The sequence below is a fragment of the Amia ocellicauda genome, chromosome 21, assembly GCF_036373705.1.
Source record: "Amia ocellicauda isolate fAmiCal2 chromosome 21, fAmiCal2.hap1, whole genome shotgun sequence".
Classification (NCBI taxonomy): domain Eukaryota; kingdom Metazoa; phylum Chordata; class Actinopteri; order Amiiformes; family Amiidae; genus Amia; species Amia ocellicauda.
In genome coordinates, this window is record NC_089870.1 from 15,382,219 (window position 1) to 15,410,092 (window position 27,874).

General features: G+C 46.4%; 1 protein-coding gene across 3 annotated transcripts; it reads right to left on the reverse strand.

Annotated features, from left to right (window-relative positions):
* Positions 1-49: 49 nt before the first annotated feature.
* Positions 50-20,498, reverse strand: slc35f4 (solute carrier family 35 member F4). Of its 3 annotated transcripts, none has more exons than XM_066694644.1 (7): positions 20,033-20,498; positions 3,413-3,713; positions 3,088-3,307; positions 2,810-2,935; positions 2,440-2,632; positions 1,919-2,008; positions 50-915 (listed from the first exon to the last, which is right to left on the reverse strand). In XM_066694644.1, exons 1-7 carry the CDS (start codon positions 20,334-20,336, stop codon positions 674-676), a joined length of 1,476 nt encoding a protein of 491 aa, XP_066550741.1. In that variant the 5' UTR covers positions 20,337-20,498; the 3' UTR covers positions 50-673. The 3 variants fall into 3 exon arrangements, with proteins under 3 accessions (XP_066550741.1, XP_066550742.1, XP_066550743.1); XM_066694645.1 differs by lacking the exon at positions 20,033-20,498 and adding an exon at positions 8,088-8,299; XM_066694646.1 differs by lacking the exon at positions 20,033-20,498 and adding an exon at positions 6,029-6,180.
* Positions 20,499-27,874: the final 7,376 nt, after the last annotated feature.

Here is a 27,874-nt window from a genome sequence, read left to right on the forward strand (position 1 = left end):
AGGCAGGGCTGTTTATTCTTTAAATGCATTTAAAAACAAAACAAACAAAAAAAGTCTAAAAGCCTCCAAGGCTATTTTCTTTTTATTACAAAAAAGAAAAGAAAATCTTTATTTTGCATGATATATTTTACACCCATTCCTCTATATAATAATAATAATAATACCAATATGTCAAGTTTAAATAGTCTCTGTTCCCTATAGATATTTTTTCTGAATTTGTTAATAATACATATAAGATTGAGCCATACCGGCCCTGCCAATGTTTATATTCACAGAATACAGTCCGTGGTGCTCAGATAGTGGTGGGGGGGCAGAGTCATGGGGATTGTGGGTCTGGGGGAGGGGCGTGCGAAGGAAGGGTGGGGCAGGACAAGACAGGGAGGCCTAGATGGAAAAAGACCCCCTTTTGCGAAGACCACCTCCTCGAATTCCCATCTTAAACACATTTAAGTTAGATACATTTTATTTCCAGTGGGGCGCCTAAAACATGGCCGCCGAGTTGGGTTGTTCTGTATCCTCATTGGTCTATAGGTCAGGCTGGTCCAGGCCTGGTGGGGCAGGGGTGTGTGGTCAGTGGCTCCTGCCCTGCCCCTCAGTGGAAGTGTGTAGGGGGCGTGCGAGGGGGTGTGGGGATGGGGGATGGACAAGTGCGGTGGTTGGGGAGAGGGGCGGGTCATGCCAGCGGGATGGAGACGGTGCCGTTGGCCCGGCTGCGGCTCCGGGTGTGGACACTGGACTCGGTCAGCTCCTCGCCGTGCTCCTCGGCCTTCTTCTCGGCGAAGGTGGCGAAGAAGCGCAGCGTGATGGTGTCCCACTCCTCGGGCAGCAGCAGCAGCAAGAAGCCCAGGCAGATGATGGCGGTGGCGGCCAGGCGCACCACGCTGAAGATCACCTCGTGTTTCAGCACGTCCACTGCTGCGCACAGACACACACGACACGCAGCAAACACAGGCAAGCACATCCCGTTAGCGTCAGCCCTCCGCCTACGCACGACTCTACAAAGCTTCATCCCTCGGGCGGCCATTCGGAAGAGTGAGGGGAATCCACCGAACGTGTGAGTCAGAGAGGTGTGCATCCTCTGTGACACATCATGTGGGATTTTCATTCTCCCAGATTTTGAAATATATGTGTGTGTGTGGATATTTAAGTTTCACAGTATCAATGTGGCAGTCCTGTGTGTGTCCTGCAGCAAAACCCATCTTATATCATAAGACCTGTCTGAAGGGGAATCCAGGAAACTCTACACAAACATGTGTAAAACACACTGCTGCTGAAGTGGGACTACATTCCTAACATGAGTGGCTCGGTTAAAAACGCACAGTCATTGTAATTATCATAGCTTGTTAGCTAAATTGTACAGGCATCCCTTATATTCTGAAAGCAAAGGGAAGATTAAAATGAAAGAATATATAACCATGGAAGAATCCTTTAATCAATCTACTGTTTCAGATGGATGCTCTGTATAATAACTTAGGGGATTTACTCTGCTCAACCCGATTGTAAATTTCTTTAATACCAAATAAGTGTACATTTTATTTGAGTAAAAGAGCTCGGATCAATCCTAGACTGGCAGGCAGTGGGTAGCAGTTTTGGCCGTGCTGCATGATTAATTGGCTGGTCTTTTGTATTACCAGGGCTCATTTGCCATGGAAAATTAATGCACTGACCTCTAGACGTGCTCGCTCTGCGGTACCACTTTTCACACATGCAGCCTGAATGCCTGAAGAAAAGGCAACCATTAGGCCTTGGTCTTAAGCCATGGACCTCCAGAGATTAATTTTCTCCTGTAGAAGTTTCTGGTTTTCTCACCCCTGTACCTAATAGTTTTCTTTCCGTATTTTTGTTATCTGAACGCGTGAAGCGCTCTACGGCCATCCGTTGCAAATGTACTAAATAAGAATTGATTCGGGGGGCTTACCTGCGTTTCCTGGTACACTGAGTAGGGTCCCAATGGAGATGAGGATGGGGTAGGTGAGGACCACTCCCACATTCACCAGGATGTTGAAGGCTGTGGAGCAACGTGATAGAGGGATAGAGAGAGAGAGGTTGAAGAAGGGAAACAGAGGGAGCCGGGGAGTTGAGAAGAATGAGACTCCACACATGCATGCATAAACACATCATATTCACATCATCTGTGATCATGAAACAGACTGCTAATGATCACAGGCAATGAAACGGGCAGTGACGCAACGGCAGGGCAATTTTTCCACCTCATAAAGTAATCTGATACTTTAAGAGATAATTTCAGTCAAAATAATCATCCATATGATGCCAACACACAGCATAGGCCAACGTAAACCACGCTGGGCACTTCACTTCAGATCTGGAGTGCTGTTCACACTCCCATGCTCTCCTGCTGGCGCCCTGGCATTGCCCTCCTGGTGAGTGAATTAGCGACTGCAGGAGTGTGTGTGTGTGTGTGTGTGTGTGTGTCCTCACCCAGCCACAGCCCCGCCACTCCACACAGGTACCCCCAGGGCAGGGCGGACAGGGAGCCCCAGTGCTCCACCTTGGTGAAGAACAGGATGACCGGTGTGCAGGAGATGAAGATAAGGTTGAAGAAGCCCAGCGTGGAGAAGAAGTGTGCCGCCTCGCCCAGGTTGGCACTGCCCAGGCACATCTTAAACAGCACCTGCAGCCGGAACATCAAACTCTGAACATCTGACTCTGTAGACAGTAGCACAGGTTTCCTTTAATGATCTAATTCTGTCAAGCAAATTCTTATTCAATAGAGTTAAATGATTAATGATGCAATTAGGCGGAAATTTGACATCGACACAGAGATGTCCTGTCAATCAAGCATGCTTACCTTATAGAGAGCTGATGTGGAGGCAGAGCCTACTGCCAAGGCCACACCTATGATGGAGTCCCCATGGAAGCCATCTGCGTACGCCATCATTACAATGCCTGTGATGGCCATGATTGCGGCCACTATCTGCAAAGAGAAGAGGCAGGTGTTGTGGGAAAGCAGGGAGGTGGCATTGTGGCAGGACTCCCCCAACCCTGAACCCCATCCTAATTCCCTTTGCCAATAACAATGCTGGACAGCCCGGCCAGGCACACTCTCACTCCATCCACCACACTGACCCGCACGCCCATGAAGCGGTCCTTGAGCACGATCCAGGACAGCAGGAAGACAAAGGCCTTGTGGCAGCAGTAGAGCGCCGAGACGTCGGTTGCGGTGAGCTTGCGCAGGGCCAGCAGGTACAGGTAGTTGGTGAGGGTCCACAGGATGGAGAACGGAGCCGTGCGTTTGAGGAACAGCTTCAGGGTCAACCCGTCCTCCCCGAAAATCCGACTGCACTCCCTGCAGGCAGAGAGATGGGAGAGAAGAGCAGACAGACAGGTAGCAACACTTTCACTACAGATACAGGTATTGACCCTGTTCTCCAAAACCCACCGATGGACCCACCTGAATTTCTGAATGGGGGTCTGTTTCTGGCGCGCAGTGACCAGGTGTCCGGAGTAGTAGAGGGGGAAGAAGAGGATGTTCCAGTTGGTGCTGAACCAGGTCATGAAGAAGGGGCAGGAGAAGGACTGGAAGGTGAGTTTGACTATCTGTGTGGTTCCCACCCAGGAGGAGGACACAGAGAGCACCACCAGCAGACCACCCAGAACCTTGAGGGCTGTGCTGGCGCAGGACTGGCACTGGGAGCGCGCCCCGCTGCCCTCGCTGCCCGGCGTCTCTGCATGGGACTCGGAGCCTTCCTCTCCTGCAAGGATATGGAGACACACAGGGATGGGTTGACTACAACGCCGGCACTGCACGCTGACACGTTTAAAATGTCGCACGACGGTTCCCTTAATCCGGAAGGTGTTTCGTGGGGGGGGGTGTGGGTGCCTGCATGAGGTGCCACACTTACAATTGGGATTGATCAGTCAGCACTTTGTGGGAAGAAATAAAAGCTGATTTACTGGATGACAGAGAGCGAGGAGAGGGAATCTTACAAGCTCATGTTTTCAGGTTTTAGTAGGTGGACCTAATCAAATGCAAATTTCCAATGAAAACAGCAATTTTCTCTTGACTTTGAATACCCTGACATGCATGCACCCGCCCCCTCTGCACATTTTTTCACTGTAAAGCAAATCCCCAAAACAGAATAATCACATTGCAGCTCTAATACACACTAGCACAGAGACACGCTCATATACAGACACACTAACGCACCGATACACTGACACACTAAGCACTACACACCAATGCACGGATACACTGACTAGCGGACACTGTAACACTCTGATCTTGTTTTTTTTTTTCTCAGACTCTCTAAAAGCTAGTCACCAGTCTGCTCATGTAACACACCGATGAAGACACTCAGTGAGGGTCCCCTTGGGTCTGCTTCCTGGCGGCACTACAGCACTGAAACTGCAGAAAGACTATCGGCGATCTGGTAAATTTGACATAAACCTTTACTAACTGCATTTCCTGGCACTATTGATGATCCCGTCATAACGAATCGGCAATCAGTCTTCCTGGTACGGCACACAAGAGTCACCATTGTCAGCTGTACCCATCTTACACCTTTTGTTACAGTAGGACTGTGCAGGAACTATGTTTACATCTTTTCTAAAGAGACACAAACAGACAAACACACCTAACCAAATGATCTTTGGTGGGCTAGCTGGGTGCCCCCGGCCACACTGTGACCAGAGCTGCTGTGGTGGTTTTCAGTGTGTGTGTGTTTTTCAGGTTAAGGTTTTTGAAATAAGTGATGTAGGAGATGAGTAAGCACTATGTTCAAAAGGCATAAGAGGCAGAAGAGAGCAGGGGACCCCCAGGCCCCACATAATCTATCATAAACTCGGCCACTGAAGTAAAAACCGCAAGCAAGGGTTTCATTTGTCTTTTCTGTATTTGCCTTGCTTTTCTGCCTATGAAGCAGATTGTGCGCTCCTGGGGTGTGACGTGAGGGTGGGGGTGGGGTGGGGGGAGGTGCGCCAGAGCCGTCCCAAGCGGGAGAGGAAGTGTGAGGGGGGTGGGGGGGTGTTTACGGAGAGCAGGGATCCATTACACAGCACTTCCAGCGCCGATCAATTTACACCAGAGCAGGAATAAAGAATGAAATGTGTTGCTGGCGGTTCGCACTTGTGTTCGGTGAGCTCAGCACTTTTGCCGGGTCCCATCGGACCGCCCCGCTTCCTCTGGTGCTGGCTCTGGTTCCGGGTTTGCCGGTATATATGATCCCCTCCCGCCTTTCTGCTCTGCCAGTCCTCAGCCCATTACCCCAGAAACACGCACACATGGTTCTCCTGGGGCTTTCATGCAAAGACACGGTTTAGCAACTGACGTGCTGTAACAAAAAACTTTTGATTTAACTAGGCATCATTTTATTTGAACATTTTGCATAAAGCAGCAGTCAGAGACCTGTAAAGTACATCTGGCACGAATATTAACACTGATGCTCTGAGTTCATTACACAGCGGCTTCAGGCTTCTGTATCCCTCAGCGACAGGGCTGGCAGTCGAGCCAAAAGCAACCTAACGAGGCCTAGCAACCACTCCTTTACAAGACCCTCGCATAGTCCTGCAATCACACCCCAGTGAGACGCACTGAGAGACACACAGATCCTGCAGCCTCTCTCTGAACTCCCAAGGTTTATTTGATCGGATTGGAAGAGAAGCAAAAAAAAACAACAACATCCAGGAGACAGTGAGATCATGGAAAAGCAATCCTCTGCTGCTGCTGCTGCTGATAAACAAGCCTTAGATGTTGCCACAGTTAACCACTCACTCACCAGAAACCAAGACAGACTAAGATACTAAGAGAAACACGCCTCTCGTCTCAGTCTCTGCGACCACAGTCGACCATCCCGGGACTTGGACAGTCTCTGAGCCACTAGCCCACACTCTCCCACTTTCTGTCCTCTGTTGTCATTGCAGGCCCCTCATCTTCTACAGCCTTCCATTACACAACCTCCAAGCGTGTCTTTTCGAAACCCACAATCACTAACACAATCTCCCAGCCTCTGTTGTTTTTGTTGCCTCCGTCGAACCTGCCCATGCCTGGCTCTCCACAGTCCTGTCTTACCTATCAGGTAGTCTGAGAGCCAGTCCTCTGAGTCCATGGAGAATCGGAAGTGTGCGGGAGGTGCCGGTCAGCCTCCCATGGCTCCGAGGACGGGGCGAGTGTGTGTCCAGGTCCCTGAGGGAGATGAGGGGGCTGCGGGAGCCTGCCTGAGTCTCCCTCCTCGTGGCTGATTACGTCAGCCTCCCTCGTGCCGACAGGAAATCAATCTCAACGCAGTGCCAGGACTCATGTCAAGGCAAGCCGTTTTTTTCCCAGCAGCCTCCCTGACTGGGTCAAGCCGCCACACTGTACTATTTCTATTAGTACTATTACTATACTATTACTATTACTATTACTATAATTAAATAGTACTGTACTATTAGTCAGAGAGCTATTGGCACTCACGTTAAGATGATGTATATATGCTAAGGGTAGAGAAGTCCTTTCTAGGAAAACTGTATTTAGAATTGGAGAGGACCACTGTGGCATTAGGAGAACAAAAATGCATATTTAATTGAATTTGGAGAGGAAAAAAAATATTTGTATCTAATTACAGCACAGAGTCCTGTGTGTATTCCTATAGGTTTGTATTTCTCTATCCCTCAGTGAGGGGTGCAGTTTGTTCATCTGCTTTTCCGCCTGTGTGTGTCTGTCTGTCCCACACTCAGTTGCAGCCAGGAAGTTACAGACTGCTTAATGATTAATATTTCTTTTGAAGTTGTATAGATAATTATTCCCCCCCAGCGGGGACTTGAAGACCCATTAAAGAAAAATGAAGTCATTAAAATTCCACGCACGCCCGCCATGTTTACATGTGATTTAAGAATCCGAATAAATAGGACTCCGTGGCTGGAGAGTAGATAAATTACAGCGGTGTCCCGCGATGGGAAATGCAAGGCGGGTAACTTACTGGAAGTCTTCGGCACTAAGTCATTATAGCTGGGCAGTGTCTCTTTTAGAGGAGTGCGGAGTAATGGCAGAGTGTTGTGTAACTCTCAGCGCTTTGTCTTTGTGACATTTAAGCAAAGACTTCCTTCCAGCAAACTTGTACTGAAGTAAAAGCACAGTTTATGATACTTAATGCAGAGCGCTTATATTGACACGACGCTTAACGATGTCTATTCTAAAAACAAGAGGCACGTTTTGGGGCTGTTCATTTTGAGATGTTCATAACACAAACACAAATACACACAAATCCCCCCAACAAGTTCTGAATACAAACAGCTGTAAACGACACAAATAATGCAGCACGGTCTTGACCTATCTTGAACTCTGGTACATAAATGTAAACGGTTGCAGTTTTGACACCTGCCACTAGGGGAGCCGCTGCTGTAAGGGGAGACTCTGCTACAACACGGCATAACGGAGGCGCCGACAAAACAGTTTGACTCCTCCACACACGCTCACCACAGAGAAATAAACTGTTTTCAGTGCAGCTAACCTGGGGAAGTAGATGTTATTACAGCTCAAATATTATATCCCAAATATTACTCCGCTTCAAACATTTCTAACTGCAATATAAGTCACTTTAAATTATCCTAAAATGAAAAGAAACTTAGAATTCTCCTTAAACACATGAATTATTCTAAATGAAATATGTTTTCAGCTTGATTCAGGTAAGGAATGATTAAAAGGAAGGTGGCACTACACAGAATTCAGTGTTTTCTGTGCGTTGTGAGATTTTTGTGAGATCCCAACGTGTGCAACCAGACACAAAAAGCTTATAGCATTTACAAGCAAATAAAACACATACATAAATACTGAAACTATCAAGCACATGAACACACACACACACACACTAACACACACTCAAACATGCCAGCACATACGTACATACGCACGCTTTCCAACCCTGCAACAAAATCATCCCAAATCCCCTGCTTGATGATGTCAAAGCCCTCAGCATCAGACTCACCGACAGAGGCCGAAAAGTATCCTTGACTTTTTTTTTGTTTGACTTGCTCGGATACTTCAACAAGCCCCCACACACAAGAAGACACTCACATGCAGACCCAGTAAGGCAGCCAGTCGGAGGCAGCGATGCCCAGCACAGTCCGGCCCCGCGCGGGGGGAGGTTTACCTTCGGAGACAGGGCAGGTCAGGACAGAGGCGCTGTAGGAGCTGAGAGGAGCCACTCTGGCTGAGTGTTTCTTCATCCTCCGGTAGGGAAAAAAAAGAAAAGAAATCACTCCCCGCTGACGGTCGCCGCTAGGTTTCACTTTTGTCAGAGATCCGCCTGGTGTTCTTCACCTCGGCGGCACAGTCAGCGATTCCTGAGGACCCTCGGCATCCCTGTGTGCCAGTCCCCCCTCTCCCCTCTCTCCCCGTCACTGCTGTCTCTCTCCCCGTCACTGCTGTCTCTCTCTCCTCTCTCCTCACTGCTGCTCCTGCATGCTTTGGCTTTGGCCAGCGCTGTGCTGTCTCCCAGGGAGACTGAGATTGTAGCCGAGTGCGGCACTGAGGGCTCTTGATGTTGCTGCGTCTCCCGCCGTCTCTCGCTCTCTCTCCCTCTCTCTCTCACTCCTCTCTGCCACCGCCGCTCGGCATTCGGCTGCTTTGCTTGGAATGAAGCTGAGGTGTCAAGATGCTTCTGCTAATTACACTGTACTAGCTACTCTCCCCCCACACCTCTCTCTCTCTCTCTCTCTCAGTACTACTCCACTACTTCAAGGCTTCTCCCAATCCGGTGTATTTATAGTAGTCCTGTGCTGAGATCGGCGGCACTGACAGTGTGGCTCCAGTCCTCCGGTGCTGTCAGAGAGACGGCTGAGCTGACTGCAGCCAGCAGAACCCGATGATGAAATGCTATAATATGCAGTATTGGAGCGCTCCCACCAGCCTCACAGCTCTCAAATCACTGTACGCCTTGAGAGAGAGAGAGAGGAAAAATTGTCAAGGTCAGCTTTTTTTCTTTTGCTTTTTTTCTGAAGCACTTGCTGAAGTTTCTTTAAATAAAAACGTGTTCTGCTGCACACCCCTGCTTGAGGACAGCAATGCCCTCACATGCAAACACGGGGGAATGAATAGCCGAGACAACGTGCCAGGTTTCACTGTGATGCGGTGGACAGTTTGCAATGTGTGTTGTTCAAATGGAATTGCTCTTTGCAGCATCAGGAAAATAACTTTGAAGCGTGACAGTGACGGAGAACAGCCTCCTGATCAAGGCTATCATACATTCATATTTTCTTCTGCCTCGTGTTTTTTACACGTTGATTGTGGGAAATAAGCTTTCAATACCATCACAGAAGTGAGCAGCTCTCATTTTTAAGTCAATTTAACGCTAGGGGAGGGGATGTGGGTATCAGAACCTCAGAGTCAATATATTGAATTTTTTTTTTTGTACCCAGTGCCACCAATATATATTAGAAGAAGAGTTTCCCAAAGTGCGCCCCAGAAAAGCCATCTCGCTGTAGCCTATGGGTGCCCACCCTGGCCCTGAGCACGGGAGAGCCATTGTTGTGCTGAAGTTGTGCACCGTGATCTCATCAGAGGCGGCCGTGAGCGCGCAGGCTGTGCGTTTCCCGGGGGGCTGCACCGCCGAGCCGTCTTTGCAGTTGGAAAGTACACGCTCCACATGCGCCGAAGACAGCTAATGATGCTGCCAGGAGAGCTGATACACTGTGGAATGCGTCTAACTACCGGCCACAGATTGCTGCTCGAGCTGGCACAGAAATCCAAGCTCACAAACTCGGTGCCACAGTCACACACACACACCTCCACATGTACACTCACACACGCACGATGCCTCGGCGAAGCAGCAGGGCAGACGTCTGAAGTCGACAGCACCACGCAGATGCTCCTCGGTTGACCTGCTGTGACACCGGCCTGCCCGGGAGACGGCTCAGTAAAAGCGCGCCCTCTCGACAGAACTGTAGACGCCATTTCTCTCGTGTCCAGAAATAAACAGCTCGGCACTGGATATTTTCTCTTCCAAAGCGGGGACCCAGCTGAACAAACAGACGTTGACTGAAGTGTGGGTACCTCCAGGATGGAGCACAGTGCCAGTCACCCTGCGCCAGTCACACCAAGCAGTGGCAGAAAGTGGCTTGACAGGGAAGCGAGCCAGGAAACAGATGAGAAGCTATAGGCAGTTCTGACACAGTATTGGACACGTTTGACATATTTTGAGGAAATGTGCTTGCCTTTCCCCTACTCATTCATTTAGGACAGTCTGAATGACTTTGAGAGTGAGACTCGAATCTGGGGTGAACTGGAAGACCCCAAAGTGTTCCCCAAAGTGTAACAGAAATGCACAACACCAGTTTTCCAATACGGTCCGGCACTGGGGAAGTTTAAATAGCAGACTACAAATGTGCCCATCCCCGCGACCCAGTGAACTGGAGAGCAGATCAGTCCAGCTCAGGAGAATCTATTTACGGCCAGCCTTCTTTATTGAGCGCCTTTGTCCGTTGATTCCCCCGTCCCAGGTTTAATTGTGCTCTATGATGTGTTTACCGATACAGAAGCGCAGCCTATCGACAAAACCGAACGGACTGAGCTCTCACTTCATTAGGGCCACGCATCGGGATCGTGAAAAATGATCTGCATACACTGCCTTTTGGCCTCCTGCTCCTCTGACCAGCTACGCTACAGCACTACGGCACAGGCAGGCTGCGAGGGCTTGTTTGGGAGACACAGAAATGGCCCGAATAAAAGAACCAAATCTGGCCCTCCTTTGTTGTGTAACACTACCCCTCAGACTAGGCGAATAATGGGAGACTTGGCAACACCGCAAAGGGTATCGGCGCTACGGAGCCTCGCCTGCAATCCCCACGGCAGAAATGCTGTACCTTGATGAGTTGAAGAGCCAAGAAACAGAAGATTAAATAAGGCTGCTTATCAGGGCGTCAGGTCCGGGCAACTCGACAACTGTGTTTATCTTGCCTGGGACCCTGTGTGTGCTGAGCTTTATCCTCCACTGCAGGGGACGGGGAGGGAGCGTGACAGAGGCAGGGTTGTGTGGTTGGGGGGGGCAATTGTAAGGCCGTTAGGACAGGTTTTCGCACAAACACTTGACCCCAGTGCTGTTATCACCGAGCCGCTGTTTACACAGAGCCCAGGGCGACGGAGCGCTGTGTGGGAGCGAGTGCATGGAGGAGAGAGGGAGAGGGAGACAGAATTGGAGAGAGAAAGGGAAAGGCAGAGGTTTAAAGATTGTGTCCATCTCTCCTGTAACATCTCTCCTCTTCCCTGCCTGTCTCTCCGTTCTTGTCCCATCCCCGTTTCTCTCCTCATGCCATCTCCCTCCCTCTCCCTCTCTCTAAAGACAGAATATCTACTGCATATAGAGGTGTGTGTTTCCCTCAGTGTTGTAATGATGCCCGTCTATCTCCATTAAAGCAGTTGATGGCTCTCAAACCTCCGCCGGCTCCTTCGAATGAGTCCAAATGGATCCGCTGATGAGCTGAGGGGCACCTCTGACACCGGGAGTCAGGGGAAGGGTGGGTGTGGGGGGGGGCACTGAGAATGAATTCTTTGCTATGTCCATGACTTTACTCTCTTACCCCTCCCGTCCACATTCAGTTGTCATCATGATAACACATCCAGGCAAGAATATGAATCTGAAACTGCTGCACAAGTCATGTGTTTTGAAGGCAGAATGTGAATCGGTCCCCAAGTGGCTGTTTTGGTTCTGAGCTCATCTCTCTGGTACCTCCTCCTCTCCTCTCCTTTCCTGGCCCACAGCACAGTGTGAATGGTGCAGGCGGCTGTCATGATGATGAATGCCTTGCAGCCCCTGCACACTATTTATATTCATCGTAAGTATTCAAAGAGCCATGTAAGCAGGTATTTAAGCCTGACAGTAAAGGGGATAGGCTCCGGGCAGAGTGTCTGGGATAGGGGGGTTGTGTTTTTGTGTGTAGTGGCATGGCTGGGCTACCACACACTCAATTATTAATTCTTATCTTTCAGATCTATTTATCTGAGTAATCCTCAGCAAATTTAAAACACAACGAGCAACAGAACATTCTGACCTGTTCATGTTTACTTATGAGATACAGAAGCGGCCAATACATGTCTTACTATTACATTTAAGTTGTTTCTCTCACACACTGTAATTATATACACACCACGGTTGACTTTCCCCCCCCCGAAATGGTTAAAGAGCCACACCGCGTGGGTCCTCCCACTTGAACACAGACACAGAAGACCACGTGGGCTGCGTCGAGCCGGGGACGGCATCCAGAAGAGGCTGTTCGAAAAAAGCTCGTTCTGCTCTGAGATTAGCAGCTGCCTCCTTGGTATTAGCAAAAACAAAAACAACAAAGCCCGGAACAAACAGGCCCTGGGAACGCTGGCGTGTTTGGAGACGGCGGTGCTCTCGACGCAGTGTAGGAGAGGACTGTGTCACTGCCAGTGTTTAAGCACCAAGCTCCCTATACGCCTTTTACTTTGTGTACCCGTGTATCGGGGGCAGTTATCTGCCCAGCTGAGCATATCTTTTAGTGCTGAAATGTTTTACCAACCCCACACACACAAACACACAAACAGACGCACACACACTCTCACTCTCCTTCCCAGCATATGCTGAATGGGGCAGATAAAGTAATAAAGGCAGGCTTCATCGCTGGAGTGTTTTTATTGAATGTATTTCGATCTCTTAAGTGATTTTCCACACCAGCTACAGCAGCTACACAACGCAGGCCTGCTCTCGTCCTGGCTGGCACAGAGTACCCCCGACACCCAAAGGGCACGGCCTCCTGGACTGACAGATCAGTAGTTCAGTGTGTTCCCCATAGGAATCCTTCTCAATAGAAACCTCACTTTCTGACCCTGAAAGCCCCCCCCCCGATAAAAGAGCCATCCATGAAGTCCATTTATTGCGTACGTCATTTCAATCGGGAGCCCACAAAGCGCCGCCCCGTGTCCCCGTGTTCAGAGAGCTCTCTCCCCCCCCCAGGATGAGGTTTATCCCCATGGCAACTGCCGTGTTGTCGTGGAGTCCCGACCGGAGGCGCGCAGGTATCCCAAAATAACCCGGCCCCCTAGCAACAGCACCTCTCAACCCCGGCCCCCCTGCAGACCGCGCTCCATTCATCTCCTTTATCATTCAGATTACCTGCCGCTCTGTGTAGACTGGCCTTTATTCTGGTTGTTAATTATGGCGCAGGGTGTTCGTCCGTATTGAGAAGAAAGCTCGGGCTCTTTTCTCCCTCTCGTACCCCAGGCAGACAATCCTGCAGGGGTCCTTCAGGAACACCCCAGGAGAGAACCCCAAAGACACCCTTCCCAGGTAACATGAGGGTTTTCTTTAAGGAAGATCGTTTCTGAAGGGCACGCTTTCCGTCTCTGAGTTGTTGTTCTCTGTTTGCTGCCTTTTCCATTCTGTCTCTCGGCTCACCTGAGAGAAACGAAGCCGGGAGTGTTTCTAAACTCAGAACAGCCAGCTGCTCGGGGGTTTAATTGAACTCCCAGGGTCTATTTGGTGTGACTTCAAGGGTAAAGGGAATTAAAGGGACTATGCAAAGACACTTAATTGACTTCAAACAAGTCTCAGGTTCATAATAGAGAACAGGTGCTTAGAAAAGTGGTCAGTTGAATTAGATTTGAATGAATTTCATCACTGCATGCAACTTCAGCTTCACTTCTCCACCTGAGACCAGCGAGAGTGCACAAACCTGGAGACAGTCAGGCAGAAAGCAGTTATTGCCAATTTTACAGCTCTCCCTATTCTCTAACAATCACAATTGGTTATAAAGACATCATAAAATAATGGTTGATATCTACAGTCAGCAAGTGCACAACACTGGGCATTCCTCACATCAAACTAAAAAGTTTGTCAGGAAGAATAAACAGTTCCAGGTGTGCTATATTTGTGTCATTTCTAAATTCTGCACTATCGAATCACCTAATTTTGCTGTTTCGATGTTGCTCCTGGAACAAAGTCTGATCTGGCGAAGGTTAGAGCTGAGTTGAGGTCCAGAATGAGTTCTGTTACATTGCTGATGATGATGATGATGGATTATTGTGACGTTGAGGCGCAAACCCCCCACTACAGTGCCTTTCTGACACCTAGTGGTCATAATTGGGAATTACACCCTGAGAATAGGTGGCGATGTGAGACAAAATAAAATTAAAAGCTGCAGGCAAGCTCAAAAGATCTATTCTGAACATGATAGAAACACATGGAAAATCTGTTTATGTATGTTTGTAGGTATTTGTGCATGCTATTGTCTATTCCTTTCTTTTTATTGAGTTCTGAAAGGTATATTCTTCGGGGTGTGATTGCTTTAATCTCCCAGTAAGTGGCAGTATGACACTGCCGCAGCCCTTTTGTATCTAAAGGCGTTTTAGCTGGTTGCTGTCCTTTGCCTGTGTGTGAGACATCTTAAAAAACCACGTGATTAAAACTATGAAAGCTTTGAGGGGAATGTTGCAAAGTTGTGGACTATTATCAACGCAAAACGCTTTAATAATGTACTGTGTGTGACAATTGTATGTATGGAATTGGAATTGTATGGAAACAGCAACAAACAACCCGCTTAAACTGGCCTGGTCCACAATGTGTCTTGTTGCAGGGTGGAAATGGCCCCCGGTACGATAAAACAAACCGGACCTGCTGCTACAGCTGTCTGCCAGGCCTCGGCGTCCCCCCCGGCCGCAGTGACACCGCGGGGAGCTGGGGAGAACAGATGCATTAGTGCTGCGTCCCTGCAGGGGTCGGGGCTGGCCTGTGCGCGGAGGACTCTGCTGAAATATTAATTCCACTCCCCCGTTCTGGAGGCCTGCTGCACTGCCGGGGCTGTGAGGAGCCGTGGGTAATCGGCCCTGACATGCCATCCGTGCCAGCAGAAGACCTGAGCGAGCGAGAGAGAGAGGGAGAGAGGGAGAGAGGGAGGCGGGACAGGGGAGCCCTGCTGTGCCAGAACCCTCTCCTCAAAGGCAGAGACATTACGGCACATCCAGGGTAGCTCCCTCCTTTTACTGCAGCGAACCAGTGCTGCTGTTTTCAGGAGCCACGGGGGACGTTTTCTCCTCGTGCCGTAACAGTACAAAAGCAGTTTTGCAGCGCTAGAATCCTGCTGGAAACTAATTTCCTCGTTTAGTGGCGGGGGAAGTGATCTGAAAGGCACGGTGCACGCTGGGACAGACCTGTGCAAGACCCCCACAATGTCAACAAGAGCATGTTCTAATCCACGTCTCCCCGAGCCATCAAACCAGACTGATTACTCAGAGTCCCTATTCCTGACTCCGGGAGCAGACAGACGCTTTCAGGAATATCGCTTTGGGCTTCATTGAAGTAATTGAGGTGTTTTTTTTAATATGGCTCTCAGCTCAATCCTGGCAGCAGATTACAGGCGAGGGAAGAACAATTGCACTCGTTAAGCCAATCTCGCTTGACAGGTCTGTTTGAGGTGTATTGCTTTAAATAGCTCGACGAGCGTGGCTCTCGGGCCCTGTGAGTCAGTAGTCTGTTTGACACGCTCCCTGCTCTCCGTGACTCGAATGGCTCCCTCTCTCTTGTCATTCCACGGGTGTTGCTGAACCTTAAGCAAGGCCTGGAGCTGTCTACGCTGATCCCATTCAAAGACCAGGACTTCCTCTTTGAGATCTCCTCCACACAAAGATCTATTACTTCTTCAATCCCATATAATTTAATCTACAGTTACTTCAGCGTCTTGTGACTTCAGATGACGATTGTCTTGGCTGTAAACATCACACACACCAGTTGCTAATGGCAAATAACAAACGAACCCCAACTCTCATAGCTCTGGCATATATTGACACTTATGACTTGCTATGATGATCCTTCTAAAAGATGTGACTAACGTGTTCTCCGTCCAAACCTCCGCTATGGCAAACACGCCTTGAGCACAGAGTTCCTGCCAAGCTGAGCCTCTTGAAAATCGCATTCTCCAGGCTTCATATTCCCAATAACGCTTAGTGCATGCTTATATAATTATCCATGGTTGATAACACGTATGTTAAATTAGAAACTGGTAGACCCAGAAACCCCTAAACCGTTTTGTATCCCAAAATAATCCCTGATTTAAGGATGGGACTTGCTAAACTGATGAATCCTTTTCAGGTTCTATAACCCATTGAGACGAAATGGACATTGGGATGGAAGGTGAAATACGCGCAGAAATAAATCACACATGTGCCGTCTGACCAGAGCACATGAGAAACTCGAGCAATCTCTGAGCTCACAGCGCCAATCACTCAGGATTGATGGCCCTGCTCTCAGCCGATTGCCTGGCTGATTTGACTGAATCCCAGCGAGCGTTGGGATTGGGACTGGCGTTGGTCGGAGGGAGGGAGGGGGAACGTCTTGTAAATGCATTCTGCTGTAAATTAGTTTCACAGTCTGTTGAACTAACCTTCAGTGTAACCTCTGATGAAAATAAAAAAGCTTTCTGCCAGCACGAATACCGATCACCTGACTGTTCATGTTCAACCCACTTGTCTGACTGGCATCGTGGATAATAAACGCACTCGAAAACAATGATATAGAAGCTATAGAGGTTAATTCAAATGCAATGTAAAGGTCTCCAAAACTGTTTTAGTGTTGAAAGACTACATATCAGGAAATAACTCAATGGAATGGTGCTTTTTGTTGTGTTTCAAAAGTCAATTACCTGTGTGTGCTTTCCTCATTCAAAACTCCCATTATCCAATACCTAATCGTTTCAGGAATCGGTCCCTTAGGCAATCTGGGAAAGAGCTTATGGATTGACAGTACAGTGACAAACAAATCAATGGATCCATAGGCCAATATTTCATCTGTCTCTGAGATTAAAAAGGCATTTGAAGATCAATGAGTGAGTGAAAGATCTTTTTTTTGGGATACATTCACAGTGAATTGAAGGAAGACCTTGTGTTTCACATCAATGTTTCCAAATCCATCCTGTTATAATCTCTACAGGAGTATATAAATATCTCAGCAGATGAGCCAACTAGCCTATATTTTTGTACTGAACATTGAGGTTATTCAGAGTAATTATGAATGAAGTCAGTTTTCACAGACATGCTAAATTCACAAGCCACAACTGTTGATATTGACAAGCAGGATTATAATAAAACCTATTTACCACATAAAGAAATGAACACATCGTCCCCACTGCTGACAGTCGACTAAAACCAATAACCGACCAGACAAGACTTAATAGAGACAGATTTACATATGGGCACATTTGCGTACGTGCTGTGTGAGGGAACGACAGAAAGAGAGAGATAGACACAGAGGGAGAGCAAAGGAGACAGAGCGATAGAGAGAGAATTTTATGAAAACTTTTTTTTTCTCTGACAGGCAATTACTCATGGCGGTCCTGCAGTTAAATAATGTGGGGAATCTCTTATGAGTGATAAATTATATGGCGGAGTATTGCCCAGCATATCTAATATTCATGAGGAAACGGCGCGCTGAGACGGAGGTTAAAGAGAGAGGGGGATAAAAAAATGAAAACCGTTCCTACTACATTGGTCAGACTTTACAATCATGGGCACCGATTCTTAATAAACTGATGTATGAATACCGCAACGTATAGATTTGGAACTTGTTGCAGGTTGTAGTGTGTAGTTGTTGCAGCAAACCCATAAAGCCACCCCACTGGTTTCCAAATAAACACCACAGAGTCTTACATATCTGACACTTGAGTATCTCGATACACATCATGATTCACACAAATTATGCAACAAGTAATGCTTGAGTTTCGGTTCTCTGCTCTTTGTAAGAGAAAAAAGGGCTTTTTTTCCTTTACGAAGATGAGGTTATTTCTAATAAGCCTGTAAAACAAGCAGTAAGATGTGTTAACTGTACACCAGCAGCATCCAAATCCAATACCTCAGGGGGTTTCTGTGTGTTGTCTTGCAAATGAGCTTTTAATTGCGTAATTATCATTATTATTGTCTTAATTACTCAAAAATAACAGCAATCCTGTGCGTTTAGCAGCTGATAATTTGATGACACCTGTGGGATCTGCAGGATTCTGGCCCTCCGGGACGAGGTGTGGCCAAGCGGTGACCACGCTCTGCCCACATCTCACCCAGCATCCCGCCGAGCCCTGCAAACTAACATGAGTGGCAGAGATCAGCAGGAAACTGCTTGGATGTTCTAACGTGCAGCAAAATCATTTTCAGAAAAAGTCAGTGTAATCCCGAGCAGTTCTGAAAAACAGGCAAAATCCTCTAACATTTCACCCCATTTGCAGCATTTGGCTTTATTTATTTATTTTGTGTCTCCTGAAATGTTTTGGCAGGGGGAGCTGCAATCTGTTCCTCCAGCAAGGCGCTCCGATGATGTTACTCGGATAATGTTGTGCCTCTGATAGCAAGCTGTCTTGCAAGATGGCATGAGGCGGCACTGTAAATAAACACCGTCGCACCCTGCCTAACACGGGCACCAGATCACAAACACACAAACCACAACACTGGGACCCCAGCCCATCAGTGAGAGGGTCTCGCCGGCCCCACAGGACCCCTTGCCTCCACTCATCACGCACAGACACAAACAGCACCCCCCCCGGGCCTGTCTGCTGGAGGAAGCACGTTCTAGTGGGAAGCATCAGTCCTACATAATCCTTAAGATGATCTGCCTGTTCTTTTTAAACAAGCTGTCAGATAAGATAAATGCGGTAAGCGAGGTGTACCGCAGACTGGGGCTTTGTAAACGCTTAAGTGAGTGACTGCAACTGATATGAATAAGTGCACTGTGCTACAATTACACGGCCCAGCTTCGCAGGCTGCCGTGCTGGGGATGTACTTCCAGATGTGAAAGAGCCCATTATACAGCAGCAGAAACCAATGACAGGGTAACTAAACTGTTCATTCCTAGCGTGTGTGCATATCGGCCCAGGGACTCTCTTACATTACTGTAGATAGATTAGAAATGCTCTGTCCTGTCACTGCTGGCCTTGAATTTATTGCCTAACCGCACAGTCAATGGGCTACAACAAGGCATAGGACAGAGCTATTACTATTAATTTATCTGCTACTGTCGCCACTGCTATTATTATTATAATTATTAATTCATTTCAAAAGAAATATATTAAAAAACTGTTATCTAGGCACTTAAATCTTGCTTGGTCAAATGTAAACATTTATTTCAACTGATTTATATCATATGCTGGATTTAAATGTTTAAAATGTTAGGCAACTTCAGATTAATAATAATAATAATAATAATAATAATAATAATAATAATAATAATAACTTTTCCAGTAGGTGCCGCACAGTAGCTAGTTATGATTATTCACTGTTCAGAGAACTACTAAGCTAACAAAACAAGCAACAAAAGAGAAGGACAAGCAGTAAATTATTAAAATATTTTCTTAACTTGGATTTGTCGGCGCAAATCTCTGTGTATCTCCTCTTTACAACTTTTAATGGCGCATCTCTCAGCATTGAACATTACTCTTGACCAGGGTTTTTTAAGCCGGAGTACCTCCTGCCCTGCTGGCTGAGGTCTTAATTCCTTAATTGAATCCTTAATTGACCTAACAAAGCAATATACCATTTAATTAAGTAATTAAGACCTAGGTTGGAACAAAAACCAGCAGGGCAGGGGGTCCTCCAGGACCGGTTTGAACCCCTGCGCTAGAACACTTACGTGCAAAGAAAGCAAATAGCAATGCAATTCATTTCGCCTGGGTTTAAAATCAAACACCCCACCAAGAAGAAGTTAATTAATTCATATAGATTTTTTATAGTGCGTTTTCACTTACAAATTAAATATGCATGTGTGTATGTATTTAGCATATGCCTCTACGTGTGTCGGTAGGATATATAGACCAACACTCAATACCCAAATACAGTCCATCTTCCTCACACACACGAACAAAAACACCCAATGCTTTGCGCACTTTGGAGAGAGTTTGCCCACTTGCTGAAAAGGGCAGGCGACAAATGCACGCATTGCACAGCGACTCCTGTCCTATTGCATGTGCCACACCACCGACACCTTGACTGCAGTCTCCTCCATCACTTGGCATCAGCTGCCCGTCTCCCCACTCACTCACACCGCCACCAACTCCGGCATATTGTTGCGTCTCCCCTTCGGATCTCCAAACCCGCAAAACGACTTACTTCTATGGCTGGAGTAGCCCGGGTAGTATCCGTAGTATCCCGTGATGCGCAGGATCCTGTCCTCGATTGTGTGCACCCCGTTGGCCGTGGGTTTGCCGGGGGCTCGGAGACCGGGGCGGCCGTCCGAGTCGCTCTCGGGGCGGGACGGCGATGCCTTACCCAGCAGGTGCGTCGCGGTCAGTGGCTCCAGACGAAAGCTGGGCTCCCGCTCGCCACCGACACCACCTCCGCCAGCTGCAGCCGTCCTGCTCATCCTAGGGCCGGCCAGGCAAAGGGCAGGTCTCGGCGACTCTGCGCTCACCATGCAGACGCAGTCAGTGGCAGAGCCGCAGCGCCCGGAGGACTCATCCCGGCGCAGTGGCGCTGCGCTCCGCACGGCGAGGACAGAGGAGGGTGGACAAGTGTTTCGGTGGTCCGCGGCAGGGGGCGTCTGCACGCCTCTGCCTGTGCCTGGGTGGGGACTGTAGCAAAGAGCACCCCTTTAAGAAGTCGCCTGTCTTGTGTGTGTGTGTGTGTGTGTGTGTGTGTGTGAGTGTGTGCAGGGTGTTTGCATGCTGAAGACAAGCCAGTGTGCCAGTTTGCTTTTGCTCTTGCGTTATTGTGCCACGCAGTGTCTTATCACCGTGGGACCGTGCCATGGTGCATGCTTTTAGCACTATCATGTGCGTAGGATACATCATAGGATTATTTACATATTTGTATTGTTATTTTTAGATACAAAGTATATATAGATATATTCTGTGGAAAGGTCAAGTGTTGTCCTAGCTATACAGTTTCAGGAGGGGTCTACTTACATTCGTTACAATTGAACTGATTGAGGCATGATGCAAGAAAACAAACATCATTCATCTCATTTATTTTATTGCCACTCAGCCAGGCCGGTGGGAAGTGTCTTTGGAAAGGCATAATACAAATGAGCTCCTTTGCATACATGACAAGAAACAAACATAACATAAAACAACAATTTACAAGCAGCCCTAACATGACTTAAATAAGTTACTAGGACAAAAACCTGTGTGCTAGATAAAGACATTGAACCCAACACACAACCAGCACTATGTTCTGCAAAAGAAGTACAAACCATAGTTAAGAAAAAGAGAATACATTAACAATTAAGTGTCCTAATAGCAGCGGGGAAAAACTGTTTCTGAATCGAGACGTTTTTGTTTATAAAGAGGTGTGTGCACTGTTGTCTTACCTTTAAAATAATTTCTACAGCTATAATAAATACATAATGCATGCATATATATATATATATATATATATATATACACACCGATCAGCCATAACATTATGACCACCTGCCTAATATTGTGTAGGTCCCCCTTTTGCCCCCAAACAGCCCTGACCCGTCGGCATGGACGGACATAGGACATAGACCTCTGAAGGTGTGCTGTGGTATCTGGCACCAAGACGTTAGCAGCAGATCCATTAAGTCCTGTAAGTTGCGAGGTGGGGCCTCCATGGATCGGACTTGTTTGTCCAGCACATCCCACAGATGCTCGATTGGATTGAGATCTGGGGAATTTGGAGGCCAAGTCAACACCCTGAACTCGTGATTCATCAGACCAGGCCACCTTCTTCCATTTCCCTGTGGTCCAGTTCTGATGCTCAGAGTCGCTCAGATCCTTACGCTTCCCATTTTTCCTGCTTCAACTTTGAGGACAAAATGTTCACTTGCTGCCTAATATATCCCACCCACTGACAGGTGCCATGATAACAAGATTATCAGTGTTATTCACTTCACCTGTCAGTGGTCATAATGTTATGGCTGATCCGTATATATATATATATATATCACCGGTGAGGAATTCTGCAGCACCTCAACAGTGAACCGGTATTAAGCGTTTCACTGAAGATGGGTGTCTCACACTGTCTCTTTTAATGCACAGCTCGTAGGAACTGAATTGAAAGCCTTTTTTGAGTCCATCCAGTGCTCTCATGCTGCCCATGTGTTACAGTGCACACACACAGCACTTAAGAGTCGCTAGCTGATGTTTCTATTTATTGTTTTTAATGAAATATGCATGAAGAAAACTGGACTATGTATTTGTAACACCGCCAATCACTTTAACAAAGTCAGACAACAGACTGTGATTGCAGTTGGTGTGTAAATCCCTGGCCGTGTCTGACAGCAGGACAGCTTAGCTGAAGGGCATCGCTGCGTCTGGAGCTGTCCGGCAGACACAGGTGCTGACGTAAGAAGTGCAGCCAGCCAGCCGACACTATGCAGGCTTCAGCAGAAATGTATTATTGGGACAGTGTTTTATATCTTGTTAATGACTAAACACAGTTTTCAATTTCTTTTTACAGAATAATTCCGAAACACTATCCAACGGCTTAGCTACAGGTGGGGTGGATACCATAGTAAACAGCAGAGTAAATATTGATTTTAAACTGCACATATACTAAATAAAAGGTTGCAAATGCATTTATTCTAAAATAAACCAAAATGTATAGCCAGTATACTTTAGTATCACTACTGTCTTGTGCAAGAGCGGTGGAAGGAGTAAGTGAATGTTTGAAATGGAAAATAAATATAATAATAACATATTGTATAAGATATATTTAGTATTACAAAAATACTAAACCTTTCTGGAAGAGAACAAAAGGGCTCACAGCAGAAGTTTGAATTGAATAAGAATATAATGTGTGAAAAGGATATTTCTGCCACAGTAAATGTTACAGTTACTTTTAGAGTTTGCTGAGTTTCCATATATTTGAGATTAGAATATATTTTCTTAAAAATGTATAAAGGTCTATGCATGAAATGTGAAATCTGCTCTATTTCTGGTTTATATATATATATATATATATATATATATATATATATATATATATATATATATATATATATATTATGTATAAATGATATTTTCTTTGCACAGACAGTATATTTTCTTTTTCAGACATATGGTTTAAATTATTTTGGGTGATTTTCACTTTACAAAGCAACCCAAGGCAAATCAGTTAATAGCATACTATTGAAAATATACTTTATCATACAATTAAAGGACAGCTCCTTCAACCAAAACTAAACCAAGGACAATCCCATTTCCTCCTGTGGGTTCGGGGAGAGCCGTTTGTTTCCAGGACTAGATTTAGCCGCTGCTCTATAAATGGATCTTCTGGTTTGTAAATGCCGCCAGAAACTGCTGACTTCTTCGTTCCAAATTCAATAACACAAGCTGCTGTATTTCAGGGTCTCCAATACAGCGTTATCTAGATCCTCAGCACTTTGTGTGAAATTGATTTTCAGTGTGTGAAGAATGCGCTCTCTTCTTGGCTTTATTGCACCAGCACATGCAGAGTGTATTATGGCTTATAGTGCTGAGGATGTTCTCTCTGTCTCTCTCTCTCTTTTCTTGTGCCATCATCTCCCTTTGTCCCTTACTGGCAGCATCCAAAGTTCTGCCTTGCTGTCTGTCTTTCTGAGGGATGAGATTGGTGGTGACCCCACTTAAGGCTATAGAAGATCACAGAAAAAACGTGTCCCTTGCACGCTTTAAAACCCAAGCATTCCTACACATCCTTCCATGCATTGGCAGAAATCAACAATTGTCCTAGCTGGCGAATGCTGTGAACCGTATATCATCAATGGAAAACAAGGGGTCTTGGCGTTTTATAGATTCGATTATCTGAAGAGTGTCCATGCAGACAGAAGCTTCAGTCCTAGAGCAGAATTGTATTACATAGTGTGCATTCCTCTAGAAATATTAATGAGGCTGATGCTCACTGGTGTTGCTGGTGAAGGATGACTGCAGCTGTGTATTGGCCGTGGCCTCTGATAAATATGCATGGCTCGGTTTTAATGCATTTTTATCTCTCTGCGGCGGGTGATGCCTTCAGTTTGACTTAAACCTGTGCCCTTCTCTATTTTCTATTTGTGGAAGCTCTTAATAGAGTGCTGTCCTGTGTACCGAAAATAACAGAGACCGGTGTGTCTCTGCGGAGGGCGTGGGTGGGGAGGAGTGGACTTGCAATGCAGTGCACAGAGTTGAGGGGGTCCTGGTGGCTGGGATGGGATGGGATGAGTCGTGGACTTCCACAGTGACATAAAAGACACAAAGAGCGTGGAGCACTTTAGAACAAATCTGGGTATTAATGACATTGTGTCCTGGGTCATAAGTCCTTGCATATTCTAGCCTCTAAACCGCTCTGAATTTGGTGCAGATGGTCAGCCCAGGTTGCCTGTACAGGAAGAAAGGAATGAGCAGCCATCGGGGTTGTAGAACGCCATGAGATGGATATCTAGATGCAGTTACATCTTTGCAATATATCATATTCAAGACAAACAGAAACACTGGCGTATTGCAAACAATGTGGAAGCCATTGCCCGGCTCAGCAGTTATTGCAATTGAAGACTAATCTATTCCATCCAATAAAATATTTAATGTGAACACTGTATTGATTGACATTTATGCACCATGGCTTGAGATTTATATTTGGTAATTATGCAGACGTTTTAATAGTGTACTTGATGTATTAATAGTTTCAGCTTGGCTTCAGGAGGACTTCATTGTCCGTGTTGATGTTTGGCTTTCGACAGCCATTTCTCACGTGTGTTAATGAAAGTAACATTGTCCGTATCTGCATGCGGTGGTTCTCTCTACTCTAGTCTCTCCTTAAATACTTGCTTGCACCGCTGTGGTGATGAAATTTTAGAAGCTTTATGCCTTCCAGGAAAGACCAGGAATTATTTTAGCTGCTAGAATATTAATTGTGTTGGTTTGTTCCTTAATGTCCCTCTTGTTGTTTAAATCTTTTCAATTTATCCAGAAAGGGCAATCAGGTTAAGTTCCTTTAAGTGCTGTAGGTCTGTATGCTTTAAGTGTTGGGGGTGCATCTCAGTTCATAAAAACCTAATAAAGGTCACACACAAGAGAAGTGCTCCTCTTGCTTGTGGTTGCTGGTACCTACTCAATCCCAGGATCGCATGCATCCATTTCATGAAGACTGTGAGTTTCATCTTGACCCTCTCCTACTGTCGGGCCGCACATCTCACAGAGGACACAGTTCTGTCAGGCTGAAGGAGCTGCAGCATTTGCAAACACAACCCCGGCGTCTCGCCACCTCGCTGCGTACGCTGTGTCTTTGCAGGGCAACACTCCAGAATATCAATGAGGGAAGGGGCTGGAACTGGTTTACATTTCTATTTCCTAAATTACCTGCCAGCTGCAAAAGAAGGATTATTCAATAAATCATTATGGAACAAGCCAGATGATTGTTTTATAATTGCTTTATAGAAAGAAAGAGGGAAAAAAAAGTTTCAATCAATTTTAATCTCTGATGAAGGCAAAACGCATTCCAGGATTAGACACACACTGCTGACAGCAGACAGCGAAGCCACTTGAGATGCTTTGGTGCTGATTTTCAGTATCTGTTGAAGCGTTGATCTGTTTATCTATTCATTTATATTGGTCGGGATGTAGGAGCATTGTGATGTTACGTGCCTTGCACACCAGAGGTCACACAGATCATATCTCAACTCTTGGAGATGTTTTCCATTGTTTTTCTTTGTAGGTCATATGAAATACATATTTTTATCAAGCCGCTGCAGCTATACCCATGCCTTTAATTAAAAGACAAGACTCCTAGCCAACAGGTCATGGTTGAACACATACATCCACAGTTTCTCAAGCATGCATACGTATGCATACAGTTGCATATTTTTCTCACATGTAAGTGTTTTACTTCACAGAAACTCAATCTCGAAAGCTGCACAGGGAAACAGAAAACAAGAGGACGGTGATTAATGAGAAATGCAAGGAGACAGGGACAGCAGGAAAGATTAACTAGCTGTATGAATTGTCAATGTCACAGACAGTGCATTATGACATCACAGCAGTAGCGTATGCAGGTAGTAGCAACATTCCATCTTAGTAACGTTCAGGTTAGTGCTGGTTCATAATTAGGGTGATTCTCATGCCCTCACCTCTGTTGGAAGACACCACAGCTCGATGAGCGGACTTAATGGACACTTGTTTTAGAAGTTAAAATGGCTGAGTGCAGGGTTAAGTGGGAGGTGCAGCACAGATGCTGTTTAAGACAAGAAAGCACTGGAGGAGGAGAGATTGGTGTTTCACTACGCTGTGACATTCAGTCCCTTTGAGCTCTGACGACCCCTATCAAACGGCATCTTTAAATAAATGGAAGAGAGGTGGCCTGTGGAGAAGGGTCACGGGATATTGATTCCTGGAGTCAGCAAAGGACCCTTTCTCCTTAACGCTTTCCCCGCTGAATTTTGTTCAAAAACAAAACAACCTTAATAGTAAGACTTTTGCAAACCTACTGACACAAACAAGTGTTTCAGAACAAGGCTTTGTGGCTTGACTTAGAGCGAGCATCTGTACGCCAGTTGATGATTACCCGCATATGGCATGTACAGAGATTCCTCGATCACAATTAGTTAAGCATAGCCTACAATATCATTGCTACTGCTTCGGCATGGAAATAACGAAATAACTGAAAGTCACAGAGAACACCGGAGAGCGAAGGAGAGACAAGGACTGTGATATGATCTGGAAAAGACTCCAAGTGAGAGAAAGAGTGGAAAAAAAAAGTCCTGCCAGACAAGGGTCGGGATGGGATTGCAATTGTATCGATTTGTCCATTATCCTTCAAAAAGAGAAAGACTCTGAGAAAAGAGCCAGGAGACAGGGAGTCGAATTACCCCATTAAAATGGCTGGGTCACCTTTGAGATCGGTGTCCATGCTCCGAGCCTCCGATCCCAATAAAATATTGAATATGCACTAAAGATAACTTACATGAGCTATAAAAAAAATACATATAATAATAACTAACAAAATATTCTGAATTCTGAATATAGAAATGCCTGCTGCGGCTGAATCCTGGATCTCAAAGGTCAAGTTTGGAAGGGTGCTGCATTTGAATGGGTTTAATTAGTGCCTGGTTGTAACAATGTATAGGTTTAATTAGGGGGAGCTGCCACGAAATTGAACGTGCTGTCAACTGTTAGCTCCCAGGCGAGCTGAGAGATGGACAATCCTGATTGGTTTATTGATCATGCCGGGAGTGGTCTCTGCAGAAACACTGTGTTAACCATAGCCAAACCTCAGCCCAGAGCCTCTAATGGTGTAGAGAGAATCACACTGGACACTGGGCACTAGCATTGACATTGACAGTGATGCGGGACTCTATACTGACCGCTGATAATCAACACTGTAGACGTTATACACACACGATTGACAGTAGATTAGTCAGCTCTCTACCACACAAAATCCCTTCCCAGATCGAACTCCCTGTCCTCTGTACTCTCTCCAGCCCTGTGCGGTTGTGCCTCCCCGAACCTTTTAATAATGCAGTTACACTCATTAAGCCAGAGGTACCTGTGTTAATCAACTCCGCCGTTAACGATGGGGAGCAGGTATTCACACAGTTGTTGAAATATAGCATCTTAATGAGAATGGCTAGTTATCAATGTATTCATTAGCTGGGCTCAGGCAGATGCACGGTTTGTGGAATTTATTAGCCAAGCCTCATTAATCTCACTCTCTTCTTAAAACACAGGCAAATGCACAATCTGGCACCAGGCATACATAATCAGGGTACGGGCTGATCCGTTTTCTCAGCGAGTAACGAGTAACACAAATGCATGGCAACACGTAATGTGACCTTGGCTAGTCAGGTGTCTGGTGAGTTGGAGTGTTTGAAAAATCTCCGTCTGCCATACTGGAGTGTCACGTCTAACGTAGATTCAGGCATTTCTGTTGGATTGATATTAAAATGCCATTTGAGGGCTGGCATAAAGGTTACCGCATGCAAACTGTCATGCTCCATATCCCAGTTATATCCCAGTCTGAAAACAGGCTTGGAAGGTG

Excerpts from the sequence above, each read along its gene's own strand:
- slc35f4 (XM_066694644.1), bottom strand. The coding sequence starts at position 20,336 with ATGGTGAGCGCAGAGTCGCCGAGACCTGCCCTTTGCCTGGCCGGCCCT. Across the intron at positions 3,714-20,032 it reads GGGCTACTCCAGCCATAGAA|GAGAGGAAGGCTCCGAGTCC; the intron begins GTAAGTCGTTTT and ends ATATCCTTGCAG. Across the intron at positions 3,308-3,412 it reads ACCCCCATTCAGAAATTCAG|GGAGTGCAGTCGGATTTTCG; the intron begins GTGGGTCCATCG and ends CTCTGCCTGCAG.